This window comes from Hippopotamus amphibius, chromosome 7 (assembly GCF_030028045.1).
Source record: "Hippopotamus amphibius kiboko isolate mHipAmp2 chromosome 7, mHipAmp2.hap2, whole genome shotgun sequence".
NCBI classification, from domain to species: Eukaryota; Metazoa; Chordata; class Mammalia; order Artiodactyla; family Hippopotamidae; genus Hippopotamus; species Hippopotamus amphibius.
Genome location: NC_080192.1, coordinates 126,076,513 through 126,099,203, shown reverse-complemented (window position 1 = coordinate 126,099,203; position 22,691 = coordinate 126,076,513). Strand labels below are relative to the sequence as shown.

General features: G+C 37.2%; 1 protein-coding gene across 8 annotated transcripts in view; it reads left to right on the top strand.

Annotated features, from left to right (window-relative positions):
• Positions 1-22,691, top strand: part of CLIP4 (CAP-Gly domain containing linker protein family member 4) — a 123,505-nt gene that overhangs the window by 98,509 nt on the left and 2,305 nt on the right. For 7 of the 8 annotated variants that reach the window (XM_057742306.1, XM_057742308.1, XM_057742300.1 and 4 more), the window contains 4 exons: positions 1,712-1,846; positions 4,942-5,065; positions 9,582-9,646; positions 17,310-17,382. In XM_057742306.1, the coding sequence (XP_057598289.1) occupies positions 1,712-1,846; positions 4,942-5,065; positions 9,582-9,646; positions 17,310-17,382 (397 nt within the window). The remainder of the gene's footprint in view (positions 1-1,711; positions 1,847-4,941; positions 5,066-9,581; positions 9,647-17,309; positions 17,383-22,691) is intronic. The other variant, XM_057742307.1, reaches the window with a different exon arrangement.

The window sequence follows — 22,691 nt, the reverse complement described above, 5'->3', positions numbered from 1 at the left end:
ATGCAGTGATGTAGCAGTCCTGTTTGTCCTCATTTTAATTACATTTTAAGGCCCTCTTCATTTGGAATTTTGGCTTTTGACGTTGACTTGATTTTAAAATTTATGTGTGGGTATGGAATTAACTTTTTTACCTTTTATGTAAGATAGTTCTAGTGTGCCTACATATTTAACCTTTTTTTTCTTTTTATGAATTTGAGGGTTTTATGGACTTAAGTAATAGTGGAGATGAAGAGAGTTATCAATTAGAGTGAGAAAGAGGTCCTTTTAAAAGGGGAGCGAGAATGGGTGATATGTGAGGGAAACTCCATGTTCCGAACCCAGAAATGTTTCCTTAAGAAATTTCTTCTAGAGGGAGTAGATATTCCACTTTCTCTGTAGATTTGCATTTGGGGGAGATGTGGACCACAGAGGGTGGACATTATTGGGAAGATAAGGACAAAAAAATTCAGGAGAAAGAGGAGCAGAAAGAAGGGATTGGGGGATGGGAGAGGTCAGGGAGGAAGTCTGCGAGCTCAGCCCCACTGTATCCCACGTTGGACTCACTGTCCTTGCTCCATTGTCTGCAGGCAGCGTGGGGACAGACCTGAGGGTTTCTGGTCACAGAGTCTGGGTTTTAAGTCAGGTGTGCCACCTACTCCCTGTGAATACCATGTCTGTGTTAATTCCCGAGTCTGTATCTTATCTATGATTATAATTCTCATGAAAAGCACTTTGTAGACTGTGAAGTGCTTGGGAAATGTTAGTTATTTTGAGGGCCTAGGGCTTTTTAGTATACGCTTGATCCAGACCTTCCTTCTGCCTGAGTTTGTGATCCTCATTTGTTGCCATGCCTTTAGTTTCTCCCTGTTAACAGTCCTACTTACCCTCCATCCCACACCCTCACACAGGGTTCCCTAGGGCTCCTCAGGTGACAGCCACTCAGATCTGCTCATGGGCTGATGGGAGAAGCCTCAGGCACCCACCTCTTCTCTGTTATAACTGAACAGCTTTCTAGACAGTGTTTCTCTAGGGCTTCTGGTGTTCAGTAGTGGGTGTTTCAGGATTTAGGTTTGAATTAAGATCCAGGGGGAGTGCTTTTGTTTCTAATGAGGAAATCAATTTGGGGTAATTGGAATCTTATAGCAATAACACTTTTAAATTACATTTATGTATGTATTATTTACACTGAGTCCCACTGAACTACTATGATTCTTCCATTTTACTGTAACAGGGATTGTGGACTGCAGCCCATGGGCCAAATCCAAGCTACTACCTATTTTTGTAAATAAAGTTTTATTGAAACTTGTTGTGCCCATTTTGTCTGTGTCTGCTTTTGTGCTACAATAGCAGAGTTGAGTAGTTGTGACAGAGTGGTATGGCTTGCAAAGCCTAAAATATTTACTGTGTAGCCCTTTACAGAAAAGGTGTGCTGACCTCTGTTCTAGGAGAGAGTGCCTCCAAAGTTGATACTTCACTAGGAATCATGTGTTAGTTCCCATGGCAATGGTTGTCTCAGGAAACCCTTCAAATCTCTTCCAGCAGCTTTACTTCACATGTGAGAAACACAACTGTAGGTTCTGTATGTAAAGAAAGGCAGCATATATTGAAATCTCCAACTAACTATACTGGTTAAAATATGTAGTAATTTTTTGGCTAATGTGCTTTTTTGAGTTTCTCTTTTTTTTTTTTGTCTTTTCCTGCCCCATCCCTTCCCCAACCAACCCCCAAACAGGTTTGAATTCCTCAGCAACATCTGTAGCAAATAATGCAGGCTGTGAAGGAGAACTCCGCCTTGGGGATAGGGTGTTGGTGGTAGGCCAGAGAATTGGTACCATTAAGTTCTTTGGGACAACAAACTTTGCTCCAGGTAACTCATCTGTATAGTCTTTGCTCAACTTGAGTTCTTTAGATAACAAAGGGTTTAAAATTTTACATGTAAATAAAACTTACAGAGAATTCTTGATTAATAGTTCTCGTGGATGGTAGCTGTGGCACAGAAAATGCAAAACATTGATTCAGATGCAGACTGTTTTTACTCAGGTTGATTGTTACTTATGAATTTTTCTTGCCAGTTGTGTTTTAAATTGTCAAAAGTCAGAATTAGTTGTTACTCTGCAGTTTTACTCTCACTGATTGCCAAGTGTGCTAAATAACAGAGAAAACATTTTAGAATTAGATTTATGCTAAGCATAATCTTTAAAATGAGTAGATAATGAGTTTACCGCACACAGCTTTTAACGGAATGGCTTGGAGAGAAAAAGCAAACAAAGGGGTTCAAAGGGAAATGAAAAAGGTTTTGCGTACCCTGGGACCGTGAAAATGCAGATTTGTGTATTTATATATTCATTCCAATCCAGACTTAATATTGTGTTTCCAAAAGTAAAGATTATCTTTCTATTGCATTTTCAGCGATTATAATTTCGAATAGAAGCCAGCTGAATAAAACCATGTTTGTATTTTTAAATAGCAATATGCTGTTTTGACACATGGTGGCATTGCAGCATTTTAGAAAAAGGTCACCCAGGCCATTGATTATTTAAAAAGTTTGTAGCCTTCTGTCAAGAACTCTGAAGGATCTGAGATTTTACCCTGTTTGCAGACTAGCAAGATGGATTGCCAAGGTTTCATAGACGCTGGCAGTAGATGGTAGGCTCCTGGGTCAGAGGCGGAGGACCTTAGTGCTCTCAGCAATAGCAGTAGTCAAAGTGGCAGCATTTTCTTCTGTTTGTTTCATGAGCCCCAGTTCCCAGAGGGTGAGATAGGGAGGGCCAGGTGACACCTGCACACCCAGTGGTTTATGCTACTGGAGAGGAGGCCCGAGCTTAAGGCATCCGAACCTTTAATACTAAACAATAAGCGTGCCTGTCTTTTGTGGCGGGGGAGACTGTCTCCATCCCCCAAGGCTGTCTTCTCTGCAAACATCCATGAAAAGACAAGTCAGTGCCTCTGTCCAGAAGACATGCAGAAACATGGAGAATTGTCTCCCAGCACGTTCTTGTTTCATTAGTACCGTTTATAATCGCAGTCCAACTACTAACTGATTGGAGATGGGCTGTATGTTTTATAGTTCATGTCTTTCTTAGGGCACCACGTAGTAACTGAGATTAATAAGAATGTTCTTAATATGGTTCTCAAATAAAAACCAGGAATCCCCAAAGTAGGTTATTTTTCCACAATTACCATGTCTTCTGAGTTTCCTTTCTCTGGTTTTATTAAACAAGGCTTGAATGGTTTGATTTGTTTGGATACAGTTGTTTTAGGTTGACTTTTAATGTGTAAACTCCTAGTGTAGAGCATTGAGAAATTTGAAAAGTAATAAGCGAATATAAAAGTTGGAAATTTTTTGTTAAAGTCCTTCTGCCCTTTCAGAAAGCAGTAGCATATATTTCTTGTGGCATCAAAATTTAGATCAATTGGTTCTGTAGAACAGTGGTAATATCTAGGCTTTTTATAGATTCTAAGATCTAGACAAAGGGCATGTTTATCCCCTTCAGCAAGTTTACCAGTGCCACCTCTGGAAGAAAGTTGCCATTTACATGGGTAGATGTCCATCCCTCGCCACTGCCAGGCAGTGTGTAGTCACTGTTGGTCATGCTTGCAATAATGCCTTTCAAGGGTTATATGGTAAACATGTAGCAGTGATATGGTGTCTTAAAATGGGAAAATGCAAAAATTATATAGGAAAGCATCAAAAGCAGAAGGAAGTAAAACTTGGAAAATTGTAACTGTGGCCCTCAGAAATAACAGTGGCAACCAGAGTAACCTGGTTAATGACATTCAGAAATGCAGTGACCGAGCATTAGTGTGGCCAAGCAGTAGGTTTGTAGACCTTACTCTGTGCCTGTGCACAGTAGGGCTGCTTAGGTATGAAAGACAGTCACACACATTACCGTAGTCTTTTCAACTCAGACTCCAATATCGGGTATGGACTCAAGTGTTATCTTTTTGAACAAAAGAGGAAAAGTACTAAGAACTTCTAGATTGTCATTTTAGAGGTTATATAATTGACTCTTTGAACTATTAATCTGAAGGAAACAATATTTTTGTATTTTGTCATTTGTAATAAGTTTCTCAACATCTATATCCTTATTTTTTATTTGATACTGATTCTAAGGGATCAAATACAATTGCTGTTGTATTCTCCTTTTAAAGAAAAAATAAATGGACTGTCGGGTACTGTTAACTGATCTGGAGGTACCCTCATCCAGAGCCATTACTCTAGGAGTGTATGTCCATTGATTCTACTATTTGCCGCACTAAAAGCAACCCCACTATTTTAATTTTATGCTCTCTAGAAAAGGAAATCCTATTACTCTCCTCAGAGTGGGCCCTTTTAAATACCTAAAAGCCTTTTAGAAAAGTCTTCCTATTAGCTGACCTAAGTCTTCTCGTTTAGGTTAGAAATGATTTTCTTCCTCCTAGGTAGGAAAAAAAATGAAAGAAGAAGAGTCACCGTGAAGTCTAATCATATTTTCCGTATTACCTTTGTCCCCTCTTTAATTATTTAAGAACTGTTTGTAGTATTCTAATATTGGGAGATTAAAATGAGAAGATTGGATATTCATTTTATAATTTATACTTCTCAATATCATGCTACACTGCTCTCAACTAAGGCTGTATTACCGTGTTAGGGACAGTTTCTTATAGTTTTTAGATATATTTTGGTCATACATTACTTGTATAATAGCGAATCCTTGCCAAATTTGTGTTTGTGTGTTTTATCTTTCTCCCTTAATTTACAGCTCTGCAATTATGCTTGTAAAATGTTTTTCTGGTTCATTTTTCAAATTTTCAAATTTTGTCTTATAATTTTATCATTTGAAAGCTTAACAGTCATGATGATCTTCCATCCTTTTGGCCACTTGTGAAAATGTTAAACCATCTAGACTTTGGGTCTGTATAATAGCATACCAATTTTGGATAGAGTGCAGATGCTTTTAAAATCCACTTTTCTTGTTTTAGGTTATTGGTACGGGATAGAGCTTGATAAACCCCATGGCAAGAATGATGGTTCAGTTGGAGGTGTGCAGTATTTTAGTTGTTCCCCAAGATACGGAATATTTGCTCCCCCATCCAGGGTGCAAAGGTGAGAAAAAATGGATTTTACATTATTCACAAGAACTTTTTGTAATGCGCAGTGGGCTATAGTTAGAGTGCCTCATTTCATATTAAAGACATGTGCTGACTATAGCCCATGTCTTTCAAGGGGTTAACCAACCACCTTCTTCAGAGGGAAGGCTCATGGAAAGCTAAATTTGCTTTGCTGAGGATTTGCAATTTTAAAAACCTCCTTTATTCCTCATTTGCAAACCCTGTGAGTATGTGTAGGCTATGAGGAGTGGCGTTTGCTGCTCAGAACAGTGAGAGCAGCAAGCTTAATCTGTCATGCAAACAAAAGTAAAAATGCTCCCTGATTGCTTCAGTCACATCCTAACTACATTAAATTTCCTGCCAGCAGGCACCCCATTCATTCTCCTACAAACCTAATGGAACCCAAATGGCTTTTCCCTCTGATTTCTTTAGTTTTCAAAAATGGATAGGCAGTAGATCTTTGGGGGAAGTGAAGCTTCAAGGATTTATATATAACATACCTCCTCGGTGTTTCTTCTTAAGATAGTTCATTTTTTGTACCAGCTCATTCTGGTTTTTAAAAAATAAGTTGAGCAGAAATGAGTCCTCATGAAATTCCAGGTATCATGGTGTGAAATGACTTAATGTGCTGAAAGAAGTTGGCTTGGTATGCTTTTCAGTGGATGGGAAGTGGGATACTGATCTTTAAACAGGAAATAACATGTATAGTATAGTCGTATTCATGAGAATAGATCTACGATCTCAACCTGGGAGACCCATCTCGTTCCCTTCCAACTGGACTGTGATGACTACCTCCTGGCAAATTTAACAGTTTTTATATCCATTTTCTTTCTGTTTGTTTTTCTTATTGAATAATTACATGTCATTTTTGTATTCTTTTTCTATGATGTACTTAATATAATTCTTTTCTTATTGTTTGTGACTTTATAGCATTTAACATATAATGCTTTGACGTTTATATAGTACCTTAATTAAGTGTTGTTTCATTTGATCCTAGTGAGTATTTGGTCAGGTGAACTGAAAAAGAATAATTACAGATGGCCCCTGACTTACAATGGTTCAGCTTATGATTTTTTGACTTTATGATAGTGCAAAAGTGATAAGAGTTCAGTAGAAACTGTATTTCAAATTTTGAAGTTTGGTCTTTCCCCAGGCTAGCGATACGCAGAACGATACTCTTTTGTGATGCCGGGCAGGGCAGCAGCAGCTCCCGGTCAGCCACGTGGTCACGAGGGTGAACCACCGATACACGTGTGACCCTTCTGTATCCACACAGTCAATCTGTTTTTCACTTTAAGTGCAGCATTCAATAAATTACATGAGACATTCAACACTTTATTATAAAATAGGGTCTGTGTGAGATGACTTTGCCCAACTGTAGACTCATGAAAGTGTTCTGAGCACATTTAAGGTAGGTGAGGCTAAGCGATGATGTTCAGTAGATTAGGTGTATCGAGTGCATTTTCAACTTAAGATGAGCACTTAAGATGAATTTATCGGGCCGTAGCCCCATTGTAAGTTGAGGAGGATCTGTACAAGCATTTATTGAGCGTTTAATAAGTGGTGGGCTCTGTACCACATACTTCATTAATCTCCCCCAAACCTGGTGAGGTATAAATTAATGTGATTATTCCTATTTTGCAGGTGAAGAAAAGTTTCGAGAGGTACAGTAACTTTGCTAAAGTTGTATAGCTACTGTAGGGAATGAAAAACTTGTCCTGTACCATCTTACATTCACTAGCTGGGACGTGGTCTGTGAATTAAACTGATAACAGATAGATGAATAGGAGAAAAATCACACATTTATTAAATATTGATTTTACATGCACGGGGACATCACAGAAAGCAGTGAATGCCCGAAGGAGTGGTGAGATTGGAGGGGGAGAATGGCCACTTGTGGGAGAGCAGATGATGCTGGGAGAGATCAGTGGGCCCTTAGGAAAATGGATTGGGGAGATGATGGTCTGTGGCAGTGTCTGTCTGGGTGTGATGTTCATTCCTCGTCTCCTCTCCTGTGATGAGAGTCAGTCTTCCCTGCTTGATGAAACTCCCGGGGAGGGAATTTATGACAATTGAGTTCTTTTTTGGGAAGGTCTGTTTTAGGCAGATAAGGGGAGTTCAGAGAAAGCCTCTTCCTGCATTTGTTGATTCTCAAATGTCTTCAGCTCAAAATAATCCTTGTGCCAGAGCAGCATGTTCTGGGTGGGGTATTTTGATCCCTCTCCCACACTAGTTAATGGTGGAGCTAGAGGCAGCCCAGGTTTGTTATCTTGCTGTTGTTTTTTTCCTAAGCTCTTGCTTTTAGACATTTTGCTAGATTTTTTTTGATAGTCATAAATAAAGAAAAAGAGGTAGTAGCTAGTGGCATTTATGTGTGCTGGCACTGTTTTAAGTGCTCTGTATGTTTTGTTTAGTCCTCTGCAGCTAACCCTGTAGTTATCCCTGTTTCACAGGTGAGGAAAGTAAGGCACAGAGAGGTTGAGTTGTGCAATTGTGCACAGCTCCCAAGTGGAGATTTGAGCCCAGGTGGTCTACTATCAGAATGTGTGCTCTTAACCATTACCCTGTAATAGTTAAAAGAGGCTCAGGGACTTTCTTCAGGACCTTTATCTTATAAATGATTGATTTGGGAATAAAGTCCATACTAAGTCACCAGTCAGTCTTTCTGGATTCTCATATTACTTTGAACAAATCTTCATCAGCACATTGCTGCAGTCTCTCATAAGTTTTATTTGTCTCCTAGTCATGAGGACCGGGGCTCTCTGTTTCATGTTTGATTATCCAAGGAACACAGTTTGGCATGTTGTACGCACAGTAAATATTGATCAGATTTCATTCAGTGTCTTTTATGCTGTAAGAGCTTTCTTCTCTGTGACATTGTGAAGCCACTTTCTCTCTCCTGGTTTTATCTTCTTTTTCTTGCTTTGTTTATGGAACACACATTTTTAACTTTTTTTTTTCTTTTTGCCATCTATTTGGTCTTCTTTAAGGTGATTCATTTAAAAGCAGCCCCCCTCGTCTTAGAAGAAGCAGGGCTCTCTCTAAATGAACTGCTGTCTCCATCCAGCTGTCTTCCTGTCATCTTCTGATTGTCTCATTCATCATCATCAAATACTATTAAGTGTCTTTTAGCACTTTGTGCTGTGCTAGGCATTCTATAAGCAAATAAAACAGACGTGGTGCCTGATTTTGAGGAGTTTCTAATTTAAACCAGCTTTGGAGCTCTTTAAAGATAACACTGATCTTCAAGAAGGAAGAATTTTAAACTAGGACTCCTGAGAGAGCAGTCAGTCATATAAGTGACCAGTCACAACCTCACCTTGCATTGCATTCCTCCCCAGATTGTACCTGGCCTTTTTTTTTTTTTTTTTTTTTAACGTATTCATTAAAAAAGTGTGCCTGCTGTCCCAGAATCTTTGCACATGTTATTTCCTCTGCTTGGATGGCTTTCTACTACCACCCAATTATCATTTAGTTAATACCGTTTCTTCTACGAACTTATATATCAACCAATATTTCTTTAGAGAAATTCTAAGACTCACTGACTAGATCTAATCTTTGTCTGTCTGTCTATCTATCTCTCTGTTTTTTGCTCAAGTGTTTTTATTAGCATAGTGTTTATATGCTTATTCTTATCATTTCTGATTCATACCATTAGATACTTACTACTAATGAGCTGATCACTTTCAGAATTAAGGTCTTCTCAACTCTCCATCACAGCTTAATTTAAGTATCTGTCCTCTTCATCAAGTCATAGTCCTTGTGTTCATTAGTCTCTCACTGATTGCTGTATGTTATGTATCATGTAAAAATGATGCATGTGAATTGCAGGATGAAATTGCAGATATTGGAGTTGCAGGATTTATTGATGGTAACAAAATGTGCTGGAGCAAGTGATTGATAGAATGAACACACTGCAGATGAAGGTCAGCAAACATTTGAAAGAAAATGAGACTGTTATAGGATTGGCTTTTTAAAAATAGAGAGATTTGAATATTAAAAAAAAAAGACCTATTGGGAACATGGCCTTTATGATTGTGCCAAGAGTCAAGTATAAAATAGATGTTGACTTGTGTTAGCCAAACAGTTTTATCAGAAAAATCACACATATACACACTCAGCTATCTTTTTTCAATATAAAAGTGTGATGTTTTTACAGTTATAACCTAACATTTGTTAAATTTAATATAAAATTTTCACCTTTTTTAGTTTTATCTTTGAAAATCTCCAAACAAACAAAGTCAGACTCCTATTTGAAATGAATTTACTTGAAGTTGACTTTCTCAGTACTTACTGTCCTTATGAAACAAGGACCTCTTCTGTCTGATTATTGCCTGTCTCTGGTGCTAGATTGAAGTTCATTCCTGGCTCATAATAGATGCCCAGTAAATGCTTATTGAACATGGGAAATAAGAAATAACCATTGGCGTGAAACCCTCAGTTAAGCGCCAGTCTTAAATCTGCAGACCAACTACTTCTAATGAGGTTTGCATTACTTGTTTTATTCACAGAGTAACAGATTCCCTGGATACTCTTTCAGAAATTTCTTCAAATAAACAGAATCATTCTTATCCTGGTAAGATTACACAGTTTTATCTTCCTAATAATTATTTCTTTGCTTTTATTCATTGAAAATTTTTTTATTGTACGTGTGTATACAAAACAGCATATGAAATATATTTGTATAGTTCATGTAATCATAAAGCAACATCTGTTATCCACCCTGTAGCCAAAGAAGATGATTAGCTGTATGTCCTATAGAAACCCCTGAGTATCCCCCCCAGTCTCATCTGCCTCCCTTTTCGTATACCCTGTCTTCGGGTTATGCATCTTGAATTTTATGTAAATTATTCCCTTGATTTTCTTTATGTCTGTCCCCCATGTATAGATATGTCAATAAATAATATATGTTTGGTTTTGATTGTTGTTTGCTGTGCTGTTTAGTGTTCCATTAAAATACATTACTCTTTCTGTGTTTGATGGATATTTGGGTTACATCCTGTTTTTAACTATTAGAAACTATGCCATTGTACACATCTGCAGAAGTTTCTCTAGGATTGCCAGGCATGGGATATCCATACCTTTAACCTTCCTGGGTATGCCAAGGTGTCCACATGGGCAGTGGCTGAGAGTCTCTGTTACTCCTCACCTCACCAACAGTAGCCTTGTCTGATTTAGAAGTCTTTGCCCATCTGATGGATGTAAATGGCATCTCCTTGTGGTTTTAATCTGCATTTTTCAGATTGCATGTTGACAGGCCATGTTTACGGACCACATACGTTTCCTCTTTTATGACATGCCTAGTCAAGTCTGCTGCCCATTTTTCTTTTGGTTGGCTTTTTTTTTTTTTAATCTTATGAATTTGTAGGTTTCTTTATATATTTCAGAGACTAATATTTTGTCAGTTTTGTTTGTTGCAAATATTTTTCCCAGTTTTTGACTTGTCTTTTGCCCGCCTCCCCTCCCTTTTTTGGTATCTTTAGATGAGCAGAAGTTTTTAATTTTTAAGTAGTCAGAATAGCAAACCATTATGTTTTTGCATGTTTTGTGACTTCTCTTTTCATTGTCTTAACAGTGTCTATCACAGAGCAGACGTTTTTAATTTTAATGAAGTCCAGATTATCAATTTTTTCTTTCACAACTTTTGCTTTTGGTGTTGTATCGAAAATGTCATCACCAAATCCAAGGTTACCCTGATTTTCCCCTATGTTATCTTCTAGAAGTTTTATAGTTTTGTGTTTTACATTTATATCTGTGATTCATTGAGCTAATTTTTGTGAAAGGTGTAAGTCTATGCCAAGATTCACTTTTTTTTTTTCCATGTGAATTTTTAGTTGTTCCAGCATACTTGTTGAAAAGACTATCCTTTCTCCATTGAATTCTCTTTGCTCTTTTGTCAAAGATCACTTGATTGTGTTTGTGTGGGTCCATTTCTGGGTTCTCTATTCTATTGATCTATTTGTCTTTTTCTTTTGCTAATACCACAGTGTCTTGATTACTGTAGCTTTATAGAAATTCTTTAAGTTTAGTAGTGGACTTTGATCTTGTCTCTCAATATGGTGCTGGTTATTCTGGGCTTTTTGCCTTTTTATATAAACTTTACAACTGGTTTATTAATGTCTACAAAATAATTTGCTGGTACTTTGATTAGGATTGCTTTGAATGTATAGATGAAATTGGGAAGAACTGATGTCTTAACAATATTGAATTTTCCTATCCATGAACATGGAATACTTGTCCATTTATTTAAATCTTTGATTTCTTTCATCAGAGATTTATAATTTTCCTAATACAGATTTTTATACCTGTTTTATTAGACTTATACCTACTTTATTTTGGTGTTATTGTAAGTGGTATTGCTTTATAGTAATTCTTTTTACCTTGTATCAGCCTTCTTGTGGTTAAATATTTGTCTAAAAAATCTTTTTCTAGGCATTGCCTTAATCTTTCTGTGTTCTCATGTTTTTGGAATATCTTCTAAATAGAATATAACTGGATTTTACTTTTTTGTTTTAAAAGACAATCTTTGTCTTTTAATCTGAGTTTCACCTATTTGCATTCATTGTAATTACTAATATATTTGGATTTATTTGTTTTCTACGTTTTCAACTTTATTGTACTTAAATGTTTTTCTTTCTTGACTTCTTTCTGGTTTTATTCCTCACCCCTCTTTTTTCCGTTTCATTTTGTACTTATATAAGTTACACTCTATGAATATGCTTCTAAGTAATTACTCTAGGTACTTGACATACATACTTAGCAAAGCCTAAAGTTAATCATTATGTTTACTCATTCCCAAATAATAGAAAATCCTTAGAAACTGTTCCTATTTTATTTCCCTCACAAATTTCACATTATTATAATAGTTTTTATATAATTGTTATTTATTTAATTTGCTCATACATATCAATATTTACCAATATCTTTAGTCACTAATTCTCAGAACTTCCATTTGAAATCATTTTGTTTCTACCTCATCTATATTCTTAAATATTTTTTTAGACAAGGTCTATTGGTAGCAGACTCTCTCAGTTTTTGTCTGTCTTTTCTAATGATAGTTTTACTGGGGAAAAGTAAAAATTGGTGAAATTTGTAGTTTGAAAGCTGTTTTCTTCCTGCATGTAGACAATATAATTCTTCTGTTTTCTGTCTTCTGTCAGTTTTTTGAGAAGTCATCTATCAGTCTGTCTAATCCATACCATTGTAGATGGTTTATCTTTGCTTTTTGACTGCTTTCCTTTGTATTGTACAGTTTTACTAGATTGTGTCTAGGTGGAGATTTCCCTTTGTTTATTCTGTTTGGCACTTTGGGTCTTCCTGAATTAGTATCTTTGATTCATTCTCTAAAATTCTTGTCCATATATTGAAAATATTTCTTCCCTCGTGCTCCTTACTATCTCCCTCTGAACTCTGATGCAGATAGTCCACTTTTTCACTTTCCCATGCCTCGTTCATATTTTTCACAACCTTGTCTCTCTGGACTGCATTCTGAATATCTTCAGAGTTATCTTTCTGTTACGTGATTCTTTCCTCTGCTGTGTTTATTCTACTGCCTAATTCAGCTGCAAGTTTTTTAATTATAAATTTTTTCTTTTTTCTTTTTGCAAGTTTGTTTGGTTGTTACTTATTGTCACTTATTATTTCCCCACATTTTCAACTTTTTCTTTTATGTTATTAAACATTTTAAATATTGTTACCTTTTATGTTCAACATCTGAAGTCTCTGTGAGTCTGATTCTGCCCTCTGTTTCTGTTGAGCCTAACTTGTGGCACCTTCTTTCTTTGTGAGTTCTGTAATTTATTGTTGTGAAATGCTTATTTTACTTAGAATTTAATGTATGGAAATTCTTTTAAGCCTGGGTTGATGCCTCTCCAGAAGATTATATAGGCATATCTTGTTTTATCGTCCTTTGCTTTTTTTTTGCTTCTCAGATATTATGTTTTTTTTTACAAATTGAAGGTTTGTGGCAACACTGCATTGAGCAGGTCTGTTGGAGCCATTTGTCCAACAGCATTTGCTCACTTTATGTCTCTGTGTCACAATTTGGCAATTTTCACAATATTTCAAACTTTTCCATTATTTTTGTATTTGTTATGGTATATCTATGATCAGTAGTCTTTGACGTTAGTATTGTAATTGTTTTAGGGCGCTGTGAACCACGTCCATATAAAATGGCAAACTTAATCAACAAACGTGTATGTTCTGACTGTTCCACCAACTGGCTTATTACCCCATCTCTTCCCCCTCCTTGGGCCTCCCTATTCCCTGAAACACAACAATATTAAAAGTGGGCCAATTAATAACCCTACAATGGCCTCTGAGTCTTAAAGTGAAAGGAAAAGTTGCATGTCTCAAGGATTAATCTCCAAAATATATAAACAGTTCATGCAGCTCAATATCAAAAAAACAAACAACCCAATCAAAAAATGGGCAGAAGACCTAAATAGGCATTTCTCCAAAGAAGAGATATGGATGGCGAAGAGGCACATGAAAAGCTGCTCAACATCGCTAATTATTAGAGAAATGCAAATCAACTACAATGAGGTATCACCTCACACCGGCTAGAATGGGCATCATCAGAAAATCTACAAACAGTAAATGCTGCAGAGGGTGTGGAGAAAAGGGAACGCTCTTGCACTGTTGGTGGGAATATAAATTGATACAGCCACTATGGAGAACAGTATGGAGGTTCTTTGCAAAACTAAAAATAGAGTTACCATATGACCCAGCAATCCCACTGCTGGGCATATACCCAGAGAACACCATCATTCAAAAAGACACATGCGCTCCAGTGTTCATTGCAGCACTATTTACAATAGCCAGGACATGGAAGCAACCTAAATGTCCATCAGCAGAGGAATGGATAAAAAAGATGTGGTACATATACACAATGGAATATTACTCAGCTGTAAAAAGCAATGAAACTGGGACATTTGTAGAGACATGGATGGACCTAGAGACTGTCATACAGAGTGAAGTGAGTCAGAAAGAGAAAAACAAATATCGTTTATTAACACATATATGTGGAACATAGAAAAATGGTACAGATCAACCGGTTTGCAAGGCAGAAACAGAGACACAGATGTAGAGAACAAACATATGGACACCAAGTAGGGAAAGCGGGGAGGGTTGGGGGTGGAATGAATTGGGAGATTGGGATATCAAATAGTACACTCTAAATATATGCAATTTATTGTCTGTTAACTGTATCTCAATAAAAGTTCTTAAAAAAAAGAAAAAAAGAAAAACAGTAAAGCTTTTTGAAGATAAAAAAAAAGAAGTTGCATGGCTCTCACTTTAAATCAAAAGCTAGAAATGATTAAGCTTAGTGAGGAAGCCATGTCAAAAGCAGAGACAGGTCAAAAGCTGGCCTGTTATACCAAGCAGTTAGCCACGTTGTGAATGCAAAGGAAAAGTTCTTGAAGGAAATTAAAAGTGCTACTCTGATAAAAGCACAAATGGTAAGAAACAACCTTATTGCTGATATAGAGAAAGTTTTAACGGTCTAGACAGAAGATCAAACCAGCCACAACATTCCCTGATGCCAAAGCCTAATCCGGAGCAAGGCCCTAACTCTCTTCAATTCTGTGAAGGCTGAGAGAGGTGAGGAAGCTGCAGAAGAAAAGGTTTGAAGCCAGCAGAGCTTTGTTTATGAGGTATAAGGAAAGACGCTTTCTCCATAATATCAAAGTACAAGGTGAAGTGCAAGTGCTGTTGTAGAAGCTGCAGCAAGTTATCCAGAAGATCTAGCTAAGCTCGTTAATGCAGGTGGCTCCACTAAACAGTGGGTTTTCAATGTAGATGGTACTGCTTTCTATTGGAAGATGCGTTCTAGGACTCTCATTGCTAGCGAGGAGAAGTCAATGTGAAGCTTCAAAGGAGAGGCTGACTTTCTTGTTAGTGGCTAATGCAGCTGGTGACATTAAGGTGAAGCCAGTGCTCATTTACCATTCTGAAAATCCTAGGGCCCTTAAGAATTATGTTACATCTATTCTGCCTGTGCTCTGTAAATGGCTTACTGAATATTTTAAGCTCACTGTTGAGACCTACTACTCAGAGAAAGGATTCCTTTCAAAATATTACTGCTCATTGACAATGCACCTGGTCATCCAAGATGTCTGATGGAGATGTACAATAAGATTAATGTTGTTTTGTGCCTGCTAACACAGCATCCATGCTGCAGCCTATGGGTCAAGGAGTAATTGTGAGACTTCCAACTCTTAGCATTTAAGAAATACTTTTCATCAGGCTATGGCTGCCATAGATAGTGATTCTTCTGATGGATCTGGGCAAAGTTCATTAAAAACCTTCTGGAAGGGATTCACCATTCTAGGTACCATTAAGAATATTCATAATTCATGGGAAAAGGTCAAAATATCAACATTAATGGGAGTTCGGAAGACATCAATTGCAAACCTCATGGATGACTTTGAGGGGTTCACACCTTCAGTGGCGGAAGTAACTGCAGATGTGGTAGAAATAGCAAGAGAACTAGAAAGGGAGCCTGAAGATGTGACTGAATTGCTGCAATCTCATAATAAAACTTGAACAGATGAGGTATTGCTTCTTATGGATGAACAAAGAAAGTGGTTTCTTGAGACGGAATCTACTTCTGGTGAAGATGCTGTGGAGATCGTTGAAATGATGATAAAGGATTTAGAATATTACATAAACTTAGTTGATACAGCAGCAGCAGGGTTTGAGTGGATTAACTCCAGTGTAAAATGCTATCAAATGGCATTGCATGCTACACAGAGAAATCATTTGTGAAAGGAAGAGTCAATTGATGTGGCAAACTTCACTGTTGTATTATTTTGAGAAATTGCCACAGCCACCCCAGTTTTTGGCAACCACTACATTGATGAGTCAGCAGCCATCAACATCAAGGCAGGACCCTCCACCAGCAAAAAGATTGTGCCTCACTGAAGGCTCAGATGATGGATAGCATTTTTTAGCAATAAGGTATTTTTAAATTAAGGTACGTGCATTGTTTTTTTTTTTAGACATAGTGCTATTACACACTTAATAGACTACAGAATAGTTTGCACACTTAATAGACTACAGTATAATGTAAACTTCTACATGCACTGGGAAACCAAAAAATTTGTGACTCGCTTTGTTGAGATGTTTGTTTTATTGTGGTGGTCTGGAGCCGACCCTGCAGTGTCTCTGAGGTGTGCCTGTGTTTCCTTCTGCCAGTTGCCTAGAGGCACTGCCAACTTTAGCGTACATTCTCTGCGATGTTGTTGTTGTTGCTGTCTTTGTATCACACAGACAAAATGAATTTGGCTTATGATCACAAATTTTGAGGGGAGAAATTTTTGCCTTCTGCACAGTAGGGCTGACATAAGCTGCTTTCCTTTGTTTTCATCTGAGTGGTGCTTCATTTTGTTTCTCATTTAATTTTACGCTGAGGGTGAGCTGCTTGGGACCCTCACTTTTGATAGAACCCCCATCTTAGCAGGCCCCAGGTTCTCTGGAGGGCAGTGTAGTCCTGGGACACAAGGTGGTAGATTGCTCTGGGGGAAACCTCTCATGGTTTCTCTTTTTGGTTTTTGGCCTCTTTGGAATTGTGCCACTTGTATGAGCTCAACAGTATTTTTTTTTTTTTTAATTACAGTTTTTTTAAATTATACTTGCTTCATTCAGGAGATTCATTCAGCACATCTGGTGTGCTGTGACTGCCAGAACTGGAAATCCCATTCTTTTTTAAAAACATCTTTTTAAAAATTTACCTTTTGTGAAGTCTTTTTTTTTTTTTTTTTTAAATAACTGTCATTTGGGGATGCCGACAACCATAAACTCTGAAATGTATTGTTCAGTATTTTATAAACAGGATATATTTAGTGATAGTGTTTTTTAAACCATTTTTATCCTTTTCTTTTTCATATGATTTATCAAGATTATAATGTTTGAGAGTAAAAAGACAGCTTTATCAATGTATAGTTTGATTTTGTTTGGTTTTCAGGAAAGTTTGCAATAAAAACTTCCAAAAGTAATATCATGATCTTAACTTAATCATGTAGTGCATAGTTTGGTGAGAAGGGTAAGATAACAATTGTCAAGAAATCTGAACTCCTGTTACATTCTGTGTGCACTTATTTTCTTTACTTTCTGTTTCCAGAGAAACACTTGATAAAATAGAATGTCTGTAGAAGAAATGATAAAAGATAACTTTTAGCAAGAACTGTGAATTTGTGATTTATTTTTCCTATTCTGACCTTAACTTTCATATTTAGGTTTTAGGAGAAGTTTCAGTACAACTTCTGCTTCTTCCCAAAAAGAGATTAACAGAAGAAATGCTTTTGCCAAGTGAGTATTAAGAAGATTTAGAAAAACACCTTTCACAATGAATATGATAGGATTCTGTGAAGAAAGAAAAGTGGGATTTTATATCTTTTACATTGCACGGTAGAATTTTAACACTTAGGAGAAAAGGTGTGATGAGTGTATCAGTGAGAAGAGTTCTTCCTCCCTCCTTTGCAAGCTCAATTAAAAATGTCACCAGTGACTAAAAGTAGTATACTGAATATATTTTCAAAGAGGTTTAGTGCTGTTAATAAAAGTTGGAGGAATTTACATTTTGTGTTCTCATTGAATAGGGTGGATTGATTTTATTTTATTTTATTTTATTACTATTATTTTTTTGGGTGGATTGATTTTAAACTCAATTTACGTAATTAGTCTGAGAATTGATTTAGTATTTTGGGCAGTCCATAAAAGAAATGTCAGGCCTTAATATTATTTTAAAAAATACTCCCACTTCCTCTTTTAGAACATGCTACTCAAAAGGCTTTTTCATTGTTGTCGTTGTTTCTTTGTAGAGTGAATCTCCTTTTCTCTTTTTCATTTATATTGATTTTTAGTTTCCCCAGACCCAGTTTACTCCCCCTAATAGTTTTCTGAGACTTCTAGAAACTTTTTTTACTTTTTGAGGAATATGAGGTTCTTCTAGACTGGTTAGGTTAAGGAGTTCTCGCTCTCTCTCTCTTTTTAAATTTTAAATCCTTCCAATTTGTGAACAATGCCCGGGGTGGGGGTGGGGAGGGGGGGCCAAAACGTCTTACTGAGTGGGGAAGTATAGTTAGTTAGTTGTGGGGCCCTAGGAGCCACTAGGGATTACAGCCCATGTACTAGAACTTGACGATCACGTGAGCAACAGACAAGTAGTTTATATAATAATCTGGCATGAAGTTATTGGGAGGCCTCGCAAAGATCTGAGATTTCACTTGAGAACCCTGATGGGTCCTGAGGCACCGTTAGGTACTATTTCGCAGATTTGGCTGGGTTTTGTTTTGTTTCTTCCCCTTCCTCCAAACCTCTACCAATTCTGAGATTTTAAAATTGGTCTCCTCACTTGAGTAGCTGAAAGAGTTTAAGGGCAATAACTTCATGCTCCAGTTTATTGAAGATAATTAAGAGTTCTTAGGTGGAAGAAACTACTAAGAATGGAAGAAATTACTAAGAAGAGACAAGCAGGATATAAAGGATTTTGAAGGGGGAGAGGTATCAAAATCAGTGTCAAGATGTTGGTGAGTGGAAGAACATGACAGAGAAACGAGAGAAGGAGAGAGAAATCTGAACTGTGGGAATTATACAGCAGGTATGGATACGTACAAGATGATCTGTTGACCTGAGAAGAAAATATCAGTACTTCTTTTGGTTTTCTTTGAAAACGAAAATAAATGAAGCTTTACTGATACGTTTACAGATTGACACTAGTACCTGTTTAAAAAAATAAACATACTCTTATTGAGGATATATAATCAATTTAAAATTTATTTATTTATTTTTTACTTAAAGAATATGTGACCAGATGTTTGGTGATCAGTGTTGTAAGAAACAGAAGAAAGACTTCAGGTGTTTAGACTTTAGGTCCTAGGAAACTTGTCCCTGATCTTAGGGGTAAGAGACATTGTAGTGATTGGACGACCTTCTGCTGAGGGGACAGAGTTGATTGTATATATATTGTGCTGTTGTTAATCTGGAAGCGTGATGTATTCTGAAGAATGTGGATTGAAAAAAATGAGTTTATTGACATTTACCAGACCTTGTACCATTTTCTTATTTATTCATATGGAAATAAGAGATACTTCCAGAAGAAACATGGAAAATATAGTCAGAGATGATAAAAATCCCTGGGTGAGAAACTGGACGGACTTGGGGCAAAGGGCGTGTTTGCCCCATGTGAGCAAGAGAGGACTGAGGAAAGGGTAGCAGCAGCCGGCTATGCCATTTTCAAGAAAGGGCTTGCTGGGGTGGTGGTGATGAACACCTTCATTCAGAGGCAAAAATGATGGAGGGGGGTTGGAAGCAATTCTTCTGTCTTCAGAATTCTCAGTATATCTAATACCAAGCATGGGGGGTAATAAAGACAGGGAGCTTGGGATGTTAACGTAGGCGTCACTGCCACTTAGTAGGCACAGGCATCCTCTCTCGCGCCATCTGCATCCGGCCTGGGATCTGTAGCTCACCTGCCACTACACCTCATCCCCATCATTACCAACTTAGCTTCTCCCCGTGTTTTCAGAGTGTGTCTCCTAAGAGTCTCCATTGAGTGCTCGCTGTGGACCCAGCCTGTCAACGTGATGTATTTGGCCAGCTCAAATTTGAATGTCTTTGGGCAGAACTCATATAGTCCAGGTTGCTGCAGGTTCCGTCATTTCACATCACATGTTCTCATTTTCTGCCTGTCCCATAAAGCTTTTGAATTCTCAAATGTAGAATGAAGTCCAGATTCATTGGCACAGCTACATAGATCTGCCTGTTTCTATGGACTTATCTCGCGTGGTAAAATCCTCACAAGTGACTAGCAGTTTGTAAACTCTCTGTGCTGTTCAAAAAAAAAAAATTAATGTAATATGTAATATATTTTGCTCCCATGACTATGTCTGCTTCCCTTTTCTGTCTGCTCATCTGTCAGGTCTGCTCAAGTGTCACTTCCTCACTGAAGTGTCTTCCCTGGGACCTTGAGGGAGGATAGATTTCTCCCTCTTTTGTGCCCCTTCTGCTTTGTACACAGTGTTTATTGCTGGATGTGTAACGTTTCACAGATAACCGTGCACAGGTTCCTGGAACCTGAAGATGCCATTTCATAGGTGATCAATTAATGTTTTTGAATGAGTAAACATAGCTCTCAAATGTAGTGTAATTTATAAATTTCTCACTTCCCTGGGCTTTTAGAGCTTTGACATAACTTGAATCAAATCATTCTTATAGGAATGTTAAATCTTTACCCAAACTATTAAGTTTTGGCTTAGATATCGAGTTCATTTTTTACTTAATTTCTTTCCTTAAGATTTTTGATCATGAAAGTGGATTGGACAAAATCTGAAAAATTATAATAAACTAAACGCAGATGAAGATCATCTGTGATTTTATCACTAGATAAGATTACCACTGTTAGCATTTTGTCATATATTTTTCCAACTTTTTCTAATGCATGTATCTGAATTTTTAAGCAAAGTTGGACAAATCATACTCCATATGCTCTTCGAAAGATTTTCCTCTTAAGATATCCCATATTCTTTATTAATTTTACTCAGTGTGACTTTTGCAACGTTTTTAAAGACTGTGCTGTGATATGAAAACATTTTTATGGCTTGATAATGTGTAAAAAAAATTGTATTAACTAATAGTAGATGCCATATTTTTTAAACGTGTCCACTTTCCTCTCTCCCCACCCGTGTATGTGTGTGTGTATATGTGTGTGTCTGTGTACAGATAAATATCTACCTTTATTTTCTTCTAGTTCTTTCTTTTTTTCAATTTATGCATTTAACTCTTTATTGGGGGTTTATTTTAACATATAGTGTGTGTTAAGAATCATATTCTTTTCCCCCAAATAAATCACAAAGTTTTACAGCATTCCTAATTAGAATGTTCACTCCTTTCCCACTGATTTGAAGTTTTACTTCTTATCGCATATGAGATAATTATATGTATTTTTCTAAAATGTCTTTTCTGTGTCATTTAAAAGCACATTCTTATGCCAGGGCCACATTGTTTTAATTATTGTAATTTTATAATTTAACATAATGGCAATGTAAATTTTGCCGTATTATTGTTTTTCAGCCCTTTCTTAATTATTAAAACCCGTTGTGGTTGTGAACAAGAGCCTGGCCTTTGTGCTTGGACAGCCTTGGATCTGAACCCCAGCTCTCCTCTTTACCATCTCTCTGACCTTAGGCAAATAGCTTAATTTTTCTTAGCCTCAAATTCCTCACTGGTTTGGGTGAGGTTGGATAAGATAATTTATGTGAAGTGTTTGGCACGTAGTAAGTGCTCAGGAAATGATAGATACTGTCATTATGTGAAATTCAGAGTAATTTTGTCAGGTTGCAAAAAAAATCACTTTGGGGAGGATTCATATATACATATGTTTCTATCTAGGAATAAAGCTTTTTCATTTTTCTTTTGTATATTCTTCAGTAAAGATTTATACTTTTCTTACAGGTATTATGTATTTCTTTGTTAGTTTTATCGTATTTGTGCATTCGGCATGGTAAACAGTATTTTTGTTTCCATTACATTTTATAACTAGGATTTATCAGATGTGGCATAGGACAGGCTTTGGACCTCAGTTTTCCTAACCATAAAGTTAGAGTGCTCTTCCTTTCTCCGTGGTCATCAATAGGGAGAAATGAGACATGGTGTGTGATAATGTATTTAAAAATACGGAGAGTGAAATAAAATAGAAAGCAAGCCAGGACCCAGGTTCTGCTCACAGTCAGGCTGCGTGCAGTTGTGGTAACAGGTTCCGTGTTGTCTCTGCTGTGGAGCCGGGAGAGGGGTTTCTCTTGGAGGAGAGGTGGCATGGGCGGTGGGTCAGAGGCTCCAGTGGTGGTGGCTTCTGGATGACTGTTCTGGGAGGTCTCACGTTATAGGGCAACAAGAGCCTGGTCATGTTTCTATTTGGGGCAGGTTTCAGGGTCGGCTACTTCCAGGGACAGTGGAGGAAGCTCTGGGCTGTATTGGCATGAGGCCTGGGAACGGGTTCCATGTGTGGCGGGTTCCACGTGTGGGAGCCCAGTAGTTGTGTCATCAGGTCAGGTTGGTGGTGGGTGCTAGGAGGCAGCACCTTATATGTAATGTTTTGTTGGAGAGAAAAGGAGAGGACTTCTGCTCCAGGCAACTAAGATCCTTCCTCATGTTAGTGACAGAGAGAGTGGTAAATGTAATTGCAGTTCATTCATAGAAGGGGGGTGTGTGTGTGTGTGCGTGCGCGCGCGTGTGATTTCCAAAGTCATGGATAACAGTTTTTAAGAATGGTTTTCATGTAAAGAAATATTTGAAAGGTGAACAAAAGGTAATTTAATTTACCACAGCCAAAATATTAGATTCTTCCCTTTTTGCTTTGTTAAACAGGCATAGGTGTATTTTTCTAATTGCTATTTTACCAAGAACGTGTAAAATATAAAAATTGCTATACACGTGCATATATAAATTGCTAGTGAAATCTTAAATATTAAGGTAGTATTAAAGTAGCCAAAAGAGAAAAATGTTTTAATGTTAAACAAAAGTATATCCTAATATTGCTGTTTAGAATAGAAAAGATCAAGTTGTGAACATAAAGTATGCTCTTTTGTGAATGACTCGTGAATCTGGCCGTGGAAACGAAC